The following is a 12,996-nucleotide window of genomic DNA, read 5'->3' as shown; positions in this document are numbered from 1 at the left end:
CCTCCTCTGTCATAGACAGAGATCAGTCTCCTGCCTCGGGTTTATAAGACAAACCCAGATAAGCTAAAAAAAATAGACAACTCCCAAACCAAAGCTTCAAGTATAAGCATGTAGAGTTACAAGTATCTCACGCATCCCATCATTCATTCTGTAGCCTTCCGTTGAGTAGAAGCCAGCCTCACGTAACGTACATATAGGCCCCATGTAATAAAAGGTCCAAGATTTCAGGAGTTAGGCTCCTGTCAGCCATCTTTACTCATCAGGGTTTGTTTTAGTTATCCAAATTTAAAATAACACCAGTAAAACTCCAAGTTAAAAATAGAGTCACGGGGCTTCCCTGGTGGCGCAGTGGTTGAGAGTCCGCCTGCCGATGCAGGGCACATGCGTTCGTGCCCCGGTCTGGGAAGATCCCACATGCCGCGGAGTGGCTGGGCCCGTGAGCCAATGGCCACTGAGCCTGCGCGTCCGGAGCCTGTGCTCCGCAACGCGAGAGGCCACTGAAGTGAGAGGTCCGCGTATCGCAAAAAAAAAAAAAAAAGAGTCACAAGCTACGAAGGGTCAGTCAATTACAAACAAGTGGAGGTAGCCAGAGCCTTCAAGGCAGAGGTTTCTCTGATGAGGGTGGCCTTTTTCTCCCTGCTGTGCCTGCTCAGGGCGCGTTCACCTTTGAATCCCAGCTCTGTCCCTCTTGTGGGAGCTGAACCTTCCCCAGCCCCAGTTGTCAGTGTGTGTCCCTCCATCCCCTCCGCCCCTCTCCTGTAGCAACCTTTGCAGCGCTGCCACCATCATCCCAGCTGTTTCTTTCTTTTTTTTTAATTGAAGTATAGTTGTTTTACAGTGTTGTGTTAGCTTCAGGTGTACAGCAAAGTGATTCAGTTATTTATACATATATATCTAGTCACTGTGAGGATCGAATGTTCCTTGAGAGCCACATGGGAATCCCGAAAAAGGACACTGTTTCTGTGGTCAGTTTGTATTTTACTTTGTGGTCCTGGCCCACGCTCCTTGCACCTTGCCTCCCCTCTTTCTTTTCTTCCTTGTCTAGACAAATAGTGCTGATCTCTGATGTGAAAAATCATCACACTAAAATGACAGTTTACTGTTGCTCTTCCTGGAAAATCCAATCTGGTGTTTGCATTCTTTTTTTTGTGCAATATGCATTGATGTAAAAATAATTGGAAGATGGACTTCCTCCTAGTGGGGAAAGGAAGAAAGAAAGTGAATCAGATGCTTAAAAGTCATCGTAATCATCTGATTCTAAAATGTGGGCTCGGGCTTCCCTGGTGGCGCAGTGGTTGAGAATCCGCCTGCCGATGCAGGAGACACGGGTTCGTGCCCGGGTCTGGGAAGGTCCCACATGCCGTGGAGCGGCTGGGCCCGTGAGCCACGGCCGCTGAGCCTGCACGTCCAGAGCCTGTGCTCTGCAATGGGAGAGGCCACAACGGTGAGAGGCCCGCGTACCGCAAAAAAAAAAAAAAAAAATGTGGGCTCTATCTTCATTTACTTTTATGCTTATTGGTCCAGTAAGAGCCATTCAGAATTATTACTGATACATAACAACAGAAAATAGTGCTTTTTCATTGGCCAGTCATGAGTTAAATTTACATCAGTGTTTTGAGAACCAGTGATGAAATAAATGTAACCGAAATCAGTAAATTCTGTTTTAGTATTGATTCCTTTCTTCCGATTGGTCATTCCTAACGTACTCCAAAACAATGGTCAGAAGGCTTTTTCTGTAAAGAGCCAGATAGTAAATATTTTAGGCTTTGCTTGGCCATGTGGTCTCCGTTGCAGCTACCAAAGTCTACTGCTACTGTGTGAAATCGGTCATAGACATACAGAAACAACTAGGTTTGGCTAGTTCAAATAAAACTTTATTTTTGAACACTGAAAGTTGACTTCCATATAATTTTCACATCACAAAATATTCTCCCTTTTTTTTAACCATTTAAAAATGTAAAAAACATTCTTAGCTAGAAGGCCATACAAAAACAGGCAATAGACCAGGTTTGGTTGATGCTGTTCTAAGGCTTTTGTGGAATAGCCAAACAAAACATTTTCAGTTTCACTTCTTTTTGAGCTCTGGGAGAAAACAATAATGCCCTCTTACTATCAAATACATAAAAATCACCACTGCCTATTGAGTGAGATTCTAAGCTTTACCTAAAATCACGTACTGTAGTTAGTTGATGAAAATCTTGAATAATTGTTGAAGGAGACAGGACACGCCATGTGCTCTGAGCAGAATAAGACCTCCGTCTCAGTCTGCCCAGGCTGCTGTACCAAATCATCACAGCCTGGGTGGCTTATAAATAGCAGAAATGTATTGCTCACATTTTGGGAGGCTGAAAGTCTGAGATCAGGGTGCCAGCGTGGTCAGGTGAGGTCGCAGACTTCTCGTATCTTCATATGGTGGAAGGTGCTAGGGAGTTCTGTGGAATTTCTTTTATAAAAGCACTATTCCTATTTATGAGGGCTCCACCCTCATGACCTTATCACCTCCCAAAGGCCCATTTACTAATACCACCTCCTTAGGATTTCAGCGTATGAATTTGGGGGGACATAGTAACCTCTAAAAATGGTAGTCCTTTTTTTGCGGTACGCGGGCATCTCAATGTTGTGGCCTCTCCTGTTGCGGAGCGCAGGCTCAGTGGCGTCGGCTCACGGGCCCAGCCGCTCCGCGGCATGTGGGATCTTCCCGGACCAGGGCATGAACCCGTGTGCCCTGCATCGGCAGGCGGACTCTCAACCACTGCACCACCAGGGAAGCCCGTAAAAATGTTAGTTCTGTATTTCTTCCACAGTTGTTCATTAGGCACCACTGTATGCTCAACCCAGGCTTGGGGTACACCAGTGACCATGGCAGTCTGCAGTTCCAGCTTTTTATTTCCCTGGTATTTGAGCATCTTCTATGATTAGTCAACTCATCTAGAGCAGATTGTGTGAGATTTGTGATGTCTCTGGCTCGAAAGTCACATGTGAGGATGTTTGGTAGACATGCTAGCGTAAAACCTCTCAATTCCTGCCCAGTGGCGTTCAGTTTAAAGGATTTGTCCATCTTTGGTGGTCCCTGAGGGAGTAGAGCTTTTGTTTCTTTGACTTTGGGGTCAAGGTTGTAGTTTTACCCATGGCATCTTTTATCTTTCAGGTGCATGCTGCGTGTCCTGGACTCATTCGGCACAGAACCAGAGTTCAACCATGCCAACTATGCCCAGTTGAAAGGCCACAAGACCCCCTGGGGCAAGTGGAATCTGAACCCGCAGCAGTTTTACACCATGTTCCGTGAGTAGTTGTGTCTCACCTCTACTTTCCAGAATGCCGCCAAAGACAAATGGGAAAAGAAATGAGGCCACCATGTATTTTCAGTTGTGATTCCCAGAGCCCTTAGCTGTAGAAATGGGTGCTGTGGAACCATTTTCTTGGGAAACACTGGATTTTTTTTTAAACCGTAATTGAAAGGCTATGTGAACATTTTCTAAAAAGCCTTAGAAATGTTCTGGAGAAAAATATTCAATATGAGGTATCACTGGAAACCATCTGGGAAAGGACTTTGGATGGACTTTGGCAGGCAGTAAACATGCTTCATGCCACACAGGCACTGTTTAGGGTCCACTTGATGATTCAGGAGGAATGAGGTCTTCCATATGCATACGTTTTCCAAATAATTAAACCTTCATTATTTAAGCATCAAACTTTGTAAAGAAAAAAAAGTCTTTTCAAAATGGAACGATTTAAAACTGTTTCATACCTTACTGGCTTCTTAAACCTTGGGCCTAAGATGAAATCTCACCTCCCTTGCTCACGTGGCATCCATGTTGCCACAAGCAGTGATTATTTTGTAAAGTGATATAGTGGACAGGCTAAAAGTTGATAAACCCGCTGACCCCAGCTGTAGCCTTTCAGCAATTTTCTGTGTTCCTTTCCCACATTCACCATTTCTTGTTGCTGCCATCAGTCTACCTGCCTGTAGCTTCATTTCATTTATAATTAGCTGAGGGCTGTGAAGCCAAATACCAAATCCTGTGGTATTCATGCCCAAAATGAATTTATTGTTTAAGTCCGTAGACCTTGGTGATTCCCCTTGATGAGGTGAATTCCTGTTCTGGAAATGAAAGGTCCCCTGAGTTAAACAGTTCATTTGGACACTCAGAATGCAGATTTCCATTTTCCTAAATTATCGGAATAATTTTAATCCAGAGATTTCCATCCTAGAATTAGGATCTGAGCTGCTAATCTGTTTCCTTCTTTAAGACCCAAGGCTCTCTGCCTGCCTTTTCCCCATGTACTGACCCTCCCCCCTCACGTGCCGCCACCTGAAGGTGACCTTTTGTCAGGTTCACTAAGTGCAGCATCAAACACATTGGACTAATCCTTGGGTGTGGAGTATGAGAAGGAAGGATGAATTAAGAAGGGCTGTGGCAGATGGGGAAGTGATTTTAAAAATCGGCTCATGTTTAAATGTTCATTTTAGCTCAGAGCAGTGTTTGAGAGTGTTCTCTATGCATCATAAACATTATTATTAGTGCTCCTGGAGCTCTGTCATCCTATCGTAGCCTGTCACGGGGGCACAGTTCAGGGGACAAACTAATATAGGGCATGGTGGGTGACAGGTGTCTGGCAGCATGGTGAGACTTGGCTGGAGTTACCTTTGGATCGACATTGCTGTGTAACTTTGAGGGCCTGGGATGAGGTGACACAAAATAACCTAAGAAGTGACTTGTGTGTTACTTCACATACATAAAATGTTAGCTGTGTCCAAAACGGCCAACACTACTTAAATGACACGGTATATCTATGCCCTCCATGGGATGGTATTTCCCTCTATCTGGGGCGTAGAAATAGGAGGCTTTTCCAGAAAGAAGTTCTCTTTTAGAATGTTGGAATTCAGAGTCCAAAAGAACTTATTTTTATTGTCCATGAATGGAGGATTTCAGCAGTGTTGGTTGATTGAATTGAAATCAATTCACTGCTTACATTATAACTAAAGATGGAAAAATAGATTAATTCTTGTTAACCCGGGAAAGAGATAGTTTCTTAACTGACTCAGAATTCAGCAGGAATCGGGGGCAAAACTGACACATTTGTCTGCCTAAAAAAAAAAGAAACCTATATGGCAAAATCAACAACACACAAAAAATAACACCATAGCAAATTGTGTTGCAGAGGATTAATATCACTAATGTATAAGGAGTTTCTAAAAATTGAGAAGAAAACATTCCACAATCCAGTAGGAAATGGGCAAAAGCAGTTCGGAGAAAAAAGAAATGTATTCCCCCAATATATGAAAACATGTTAACCTCACTCATGATAAGAGGAGTGCATTTTAAAACTGCACCAAGATCCCATGTCCCGCATATCAGATTGGCAAACATCTGAAAGTTTGCTAACGCAGCTCTTCCTATGGTGAGACTTAGGGAAAGCAGTGGGAATGCAGCCCAGCTGGCACTTGCCCCTGTGTAAGGGATTTGTCACTGTCTAGCATAGCTTCCTAGGCATCCTTCCTTTGACAAGGTCATATCTAGGAATCCATCCCAGAGATAAGTGAGCAAAGGTCAGACATGCTATGTGTACAAGGCCATTTATTGTGGCACTATTTGTACTAGTTGTGGAAATAACCCAGAGGTTCCTAATAGGGGACGGAGTGAATAATATGGTCTATTGATAGAGTGAAGTCATGTGTAACTGTGCAAAAGGACCAAGGAGAGACTCCATTCTCTGGAGGGAGATGTCTAGAATATATTAAGTGATAAACACCAAAGTGCAGGAAGGTATGTGGAGTCACTCCCTTCTATATAAGAAGGGTATGGGGGGAGGGAAGTGTGTGTACATGTATGAATGTGCTTGTGTTTTCAAAAGAAACAATGGAAGAATAGCAAGCTAATAAAAATGATTACCACTGGAGGAGGGTTTGCAGGGACAGGGATAGAAAATAAATGTCTCTTTTTTTTGAATTGAAGTATAGTTGATTTACAATGTTGTGTTAATTCCTGCTGTACAGCAAAGTGATTCAGTTATACATACATCTACATTCTTTTTTATATTTTTTCCCATTGTGGTTTATTACAGGATATTGAATATAGTTCCCTGTGCTAGATGTCTCTTAACGTACTTTATTTTGACTTTGGAACCATATAAATGTTTTGCATAATTTTAAAAGAAAAAGAATTCACTAAAGATTGAAAAGGGATCAAAAAATGAAACAACAAATCTGTATCAGATTGGTGCTAATCTCTCACACAGATAAAATAATTATTTCAAGTGACTTTATATATATATATATATATATATATATATATATATATATATTTTGTGTGTGTGTGTGTGTGTTACTTGGGCCTCTCACTGTTGTGGCCTCTCCCGTTGCGGAGCACAGGCTCCGGATGCCCAGCCGCTCCGTGCATGTGGGATCTTCCTGGACTGGGGCACGAACCCATTTCTCCTGCATCGGCAGGCGGACTCTCAACCACTGCACCACCAGGGAAGCCCTTCAAGTGACTTTAAAGCACAGTCTGGACCATACAGTTGTAGTGGGGAATATTTATATTGTTATTTGAAACTGTTACAGTTTTACTGTAGGAACTACAGTTTGCAGTATATAGGAAGGGGGGAGTGTATAAAGAATTTAAAGATTGTATAATACTCAGCTTGAATAGGAAATATCACTATGAACTTATATTTTCTCTCTGAAAAGGAAATGTTTCCTAACTCTGTACTTTGAAAAGGATCAAAAGTAAAGACAATCCAGTGGCAGTGGGTATCCTTAACACTCAAACTGGGATTTCCTAAGTACCTTTCCCACTAAAGGAACCTCTTTCTAAGATAAATAGGTGATTCCAGGTCTAGGGCAGGAACCGTTGAAGATGGGACATCTTTAACGTGGAAGCGAGGAAGCTAAGAAGGACCCCTGGGGTGGAGTCAGAAGGACACAGGAGCCAAAGCTGGGGTAGTTTGAGCAGCAAAAACAATAATGACTGCAGTGGATTGGAATCAAACCAGTGGAAAGTAATCCATGAATCCAGAATGATAGTCCAAGCAAGAAAAACCCAGAAAATCAATCGATCACCTTTGCGAGTTGCTAAGACACCAGCTTCATTACTCTGAAAAATAAGTGGAAAGAATCCAGCTTTGATTGCACCTTTCTAGGACAAATTGTATTTGAAGATAATCAAATAGTTGATGAGAGCACGTTGTTAATTATGGGGAAATCACGGCTAATAAATTCAAAAGGAATGAAAAATTAGAAAATCATCATTTTATAACTCCTAATGAGACAGTGGAGCAAGGTGGGGACCATCAATGGTGGCAAAATCCATCAAGTAACAGGGTGATGGAAAATTTCCTCGTGGCTAAGTCCGGGTCCAGTCTAACTCGGTCGTTGCCACAGAATCTTCCTTCGGGTAAGTGTGACTATTCTCAAGGCCTGAAGGGGAAGATGAAAGTGTCAAAAGTGTACCTATGTCTTGTCAATTTTTAAAAATTGAAACAGATTTACTAGTGCTTAATAGATGGGCTGATAGTAATCATGACACACTTGATGTATAATGTGCACATACGCTGTGGGTGTACTTGGATTGTTTTCTCTTGATGGGATGCACAAGGAAAAGTTTGGAGACCACAGAAGTAGTGTTGTTCTTGTAGAATCCGGTCGTCGTCAAGTCCGGCTGTCTTATTATGGGATTACCAGTGTTCTGGCAGGTGTGCAGTACAGGGAGAGGGTGGAGAAGGCTGTTTAGAAGGGGCCCAGCAGGAGGATAAGGAAAGAGAAGAACGCACCCACACTGTTCCTGAAGCATGTTTAGGAGTAGGGAAGTGAGATGGATGCTCCTGACCAGGCTGATGCTCTTGAATATTCAGAGAGCACGTCTCACTTTAAGGCTGCTTGTATCTCCTCTAACTCATTTCCTCACTAAGTTGGTAGAATTTCTACAAGCTGAAAAGCCTGGCTTTTCTTCACTGTTTTGCCCCAAATCTCAGAATTTCACTACAACTATCCTCTCTGTGTATTGTTTGCATTGGGGCATTTTTGTGTGTCAGCACAGACTGTTCCCAGCACCTTCCTAAGCAGCTTCTATAGGGACCAACCGAGCGGTCAGACAACAGTAAGGACATTTAGCTAGATCTTTGAGCGATGGTTTTTTCCAGGAAGCTGAGCTGAGAAGTGCAGTTCTTCCTCCATCAGGGCAGGCCTCTTGTTCCTTTTCCCTCTTGTCCATACTCTAGTGTCACTTCTGAGCTGGGCGCTGAGACCCTCCTCCTGCCCCAGAGCCAGCTCTGAAAAGCTCAGCCTGGACCAAGCTATTCCTCCTCAAAAACCACAGTGCCTTCCCTTTGCCCATGGGGTCAGGTCCAAAGTCCATAGCATAGCTCTCGGGCCCCCTGCCTTCTCTCCCCTACCACAGCCCTCCCCTGACCTCCCTGACCTCACCAGACAGTCTGCTGGTCTCTGAAGGTGCCACCATGATTCCTCACCACCTCTGCCGCCTTCATATCACACTTATAGCAAAATTTTATTTTTCTCTTGAAGTCTCTAAATGACTTCCATCTTTCCAATCAAATTAAAAAAAATAATAACTCTATTATAAAAACAGGGAAAGCCTCCCCAAGGAAAAAGACCCCCATATCCCAATGTAAGCATTTTTATCTTTTTCAGGGGTATATTTTTGCATAGTTATAACACACATACTAAAATTTTATATATGCTTTTTTTCCATTTACTATATCAAAAAATATTTTCAACTTTTAAAACCCTTGTTTCCAAGGCTGTTTTATGTAGTCTATCAAGTGGACTTTGTATTTATTTGGGGTACTTTTGCTAATTCTTGTTGAGAATTAATTGTTGCTTTTTCTGGGCTTGCCAGGGACTTGACCCTATATTTAGGGATTATTTCAGTCAACAGCTTTTAATCTGCTGTGCATACTGCTTTTTCTAAACTCCTTCAGGAGTTTAGAAAAAATAAGGTATTCTCTTATTTTTCTCAGTCCCAAACAAGGTGCATCATACCCCAGTAAAGGAATGAAAGGAATCTGCCCACACAGAAAAATCAAATAGAGAAGACATCTGCCTGTACCATTTACAAGAGAAAATAAAACCCTGAAGTTGGTGTCTTGCACCTTGAATTATCCCGTATTTGGACAGTTCTAATTATCTGCCTGACACCCTCTTTCACAACTTCATCAGGCTTATGTAAGAACATCAGTAGTGGGAAAACATCTTCATCTAATTGAGTTTTCTCCTCTCTTGCCCTGAAGACTGTGGCTGAAAGTAGCAGTAGCAGAGATTACCAGATTCTTTTTTGTTATGTTTTGGTTTTTTGTTTGTTTGTTTGTTTTTGTTTTTTTGCGGTACGTGGGCCTCTCACTGTTGTGGCCTCTCCCGTTGCGGAGCACAGGCTCCGGACGCGCAGGCTCAGCGGCTATGGCTCACGGGCTCAGCCGCTCCGCGGCATGTGGGATCTTCCCCGACCGGGGCACGAACCCGTATCCCCTGCATTGGCAGGCGGACTCTCAACCACTGCGCCACCAGGGAAGCCCAATTACCAGATTCTTCATTCCTAGTTTCAGGCAAGCTGCATCTCAGACTTATATTTACCTCCTGTTGTTGAAAAGTTTCCGTAACGTTTATTAGTCTGTTTAGCAAACTCACTGTTCATATCACTGTAACAGAACATTTTGTATTTTCGAGGCAAAGTCTGTTTGTATTGGTTTATTTTTACTTGAGTAATTTTTTAGTCCTTTTGAGAATTTGCCTTCTGGGTGCTCATATTGTGTAATTATAGTCTGGGCTGGGAGATACTCAGTGTTTTTCGATACATGTAGAAATTTGGGAGCTGTGATAGAGTTGAGTGAGGAACAGACTAGGGATTCTGGAGGCATGAGAGCCTCCCTGTTTCACCTCCAACCCCTTTGCATTTGTTATACCATCTGGCCTCTGATGTTGTGCTTTCTCCTGTAGGCTTTTAGGTCTCCCAGGGTGCCAAGTTCTCTCTGACAGCCAGGCCATTGCATGTGCTGTTCCTTTGGCTGGAAACCGTGTCCCTCGCTCCCCCGTCCCCTCTACTCACCCTCCAGGGAGGTGTCCTGTCCTCCAGAAAGCCTTCCCTCCCTGAGCCTCTGCTCCTTCCCCTCCCCCACCCCACCCCTGTGTGCCTGCCCAGATGCCACTTGGCGATCTCCACGAGCATCATCACTGCTGAGTCCTCAGTCCCTGAAGTTGTAACATCACTGGTGATAAATATTGGTTGACTTAAGAATAAAGAACAAAGTAGACCCAACCACAGAATGGAGTTAATGAAAATGTAAGTAACATCATGGCACTCCTGTGCCCACAATGACGTAGGCTCTCACTGTAGGGAGAGATGAGTCACCCCAGTTGCCTCAAGGCCTGGAGTGGTCTGGCCCCACCCAGGCCTCATCTCTTACTACGTGTCCTCTTGCTTACTACTCTCTAGCCTCCTTACTGTGTTTTGGATGGGCCAGGCACACTCGTACCCGAGGACCTTTGCATCGGTTGTTCCATCCTCCAGAACATTGTTCCCTTAGACTTCCATATCCTCTCCTTCAGGTCTTTAACTCAGATGTCACTTCAGTGAGACTAACCCTGACCCCCCTACCTTTTTTTTTTTTTCTTTTTGGGCCTCTAACTGCTGAGGCCTCTCCCGTTGCGGAGCACAGGCTCCAGACGCACAGGCTCAGTGGCCATGGCTCACGGGCCCAGCCGCTCCGCGGAATGTGGGATCTTCCCGGACTGGGACACGAACCCGCGTCCCCTGCATTGGCAGGCAGACTCTCAACCACTGCACCACCAGGGAAGCCCCCCCCTACCTTTTTTAAATGCAGCTCCTTTGTCCTCCAACTTCTTATACCCCTTCCCTGCTTTCTTATCCTCTGTAACTGTATTATCACTTAGCATTTATGCTTCATGGACTTTTGTTTATTTTCTTTTTTTTCTCTGCTGGAATCTGAGGATAGTATTAGTAGGAGTTTTGATTGTGTTTGTTCATTGCTGAGACTCCAATACCTTGAAGATTCTCTGGCACATAGTAGGCATTCAGAAAATACTTATCAATTTAATTAAATTAAATTGAACGATAATGCCTCTTCTATCTTTAGTCCATGCCACAATGTAGGGAAGGGTAAGAAATGTACAAATCTAAGATTACACTGTAGCACAGGGAACTATATTCAATATCCTGTGATAAACCACAATGGAAAAGAATAGTTTAAAAAATGTGTGTGTGTGTGTGTGTGCACGTGTGTATAAACTGAATCACTTGGCTGTACAGCAGAAATTAACACAAGATTGTAAATCAACTATATTTCAATTAAAAAAAAATCTAAGGGTACAGAAGCTTCCTAAAGCCAGTGAACTCATGTTACTCTCCCTTGTCTTCCCACAGAAAGTATACACATGGTTGGGTTTTCAAGAGTTGTTAAATCATACTGGTGGTCGTTGTCATTGACATTCTGACTCTTTGAGTTTCTCCAAGGACTTGGGGTTTGCATCCATGTTTATTTGCGTGATCAGATGGGAATAGTGGCTTGTAGACCAAAAATTTTGCCTGACAAAACAGGAATTTTAGAAACAAGCCAGTTCCCTTTCATGCAAGTGAAACATGTTGGCTTCAGCTGAGGATCCATGGCTTCCATGTACGACTTTATTTTCAGGGCCTGACAAGCAAAGGAGCTATTCATGATTCACACAGCCTTTTTGGCCTTTCAATTGGACCAGGAGGGCTCTTGCCTTTTACATCTGTGCTGAACAGTGAGTAACAGGATCAGCCTTGTAATTCCTTCAGTCTGAGACTCAGCCTTCAGGAGTAATGTTCTTCTAAGGGGACCATTCCCTCCTAAATTGCTTTTTGACACTTGAAAAATTTACTCTGGTGTGCCTTCTGTCAACAGTTCAGATGCTCATCTTTTCAACTCAACTGTACATAATAGTTTCCCTAGCCTGTATCCCAGCCTCTTTCCTGTCTCTCAAAGAGCCTAGCATCACTACCATTTGGGAAACAAAATCAATTTTGATGAAATTTGAAGCAAAACATCACCATGTGCACTTTTTAAAATCAGATGACTACTTGTGTGATGTAGCTATTTTGCAGTAGAGTTTTTTTCTGTCTCGTAGGTTTCATCATCACCAGAATCAGCATCAAAATTGTGAATGCCATGAATGACAGCAGCCAGTATTCTTCCCTGTTTTGTTATGAAATTTTTGAAATATAAGAAAATGGAAAGAAATGTAAAATAGAAACCCAAAGCCTAGACTCCACAATTAACAGTTTGCTTTATTTGTTCTATGACCTATCTGTCTGTATGTCTATCTTCTCCCCATCCATCAATCCAATTTATTTTTCCTTTTATGCATAAAAGACCACTTAACCCTTAGATGTTTCAGCATGACATCATTAACTAGAGTTCAATATTGGTCACCAGATTGTGTTTATTTATTTATTTTAATCTACAAAACTGAATTATTTTATTTAATTGTTTACTGTCTTCCTCCCTGGCTGAATATAAGCTCCATGAGGGGAGATTCATCCACTCTTATCTTGTTCACTGGTATATCCTTAACTCCTAAGTTGTTGCCTGGCTCATAGTAAGTGCTCAGTAAATGTGCCAAATGTTGAATGAATGATGATACTGAGAAACCTGTGATGTTAGAATTTTAAAAGCCTGGATCACTGATTTGTTTCCCTTCTTCCCAACATCTCCTTTGTGACCTAGATTAAGAGATATGTTCATTTATCTATTTAATAAATATTTATTGAACATCTGTACTATACCAGGCCTGAGCTAGGTTCTAGGGTAGAGTGGTGAGCTGCCTTAGCTAATGATGAATCCTGAGAAGAATGGGCTTTGGTTTGGGAGCTTGTGTGCAAAGAACATGATGCTGGAAGTAATTCAGGCATGACCTCTGCTGCCTAGTAACAGAGCTCTGCCTACAAAGTCAGTCACACCAGGTAATGAAGCATTCATCATTGACTTAATCAGTCGTTC

The 12,996-nt window shown here is 42.8% G+C and overlaps 1 protein-coding gene across 1 annotated transcript in view; it reads left to right on the top strand.

Moving 5' to 3' along the window:
- Positions 1–12,996, top strand: part of LOC131750373 (alpha-1,6-mannosylglycoprotein 6-beta-N-acetylglucosaminyltransferase A-like) — a 95,400-nt gene that overhangs the window by 21,726 nt on the left and 60,678 nt on the right. Inside the window, exon 4 of the mRNA XM_067023115.1 lies at positions 3,149–3,282. Within this exon, the coding sequence (XP_066879216.1) occupies positions 3,153–3,282 (130 nt within the window). The 5' untranslated portion in view covers positions 3,149–3,152. The remainder of the gene's footprint in view (positions 1–3,148; positions 3,283–12,996) is intronic.

This window comes from Kogia breviceps, chromosome 2, assembly GCF_026419965.1.
Source record: "Kogia breviceps isolate mKogBre1 chromosome 2, mKogBre1 haplotype 1, whole genome shotgun sequence".
NCBI classification, from domain to species: Eukaryota; Metazoa; Chordata; class Mammalia; order Artiodactyla; family Physeteridae; genus Kogia; species Kogia breviceps.
This window is presented reverse-complemented; position numbering and strand designations above follow the sequence as displayed.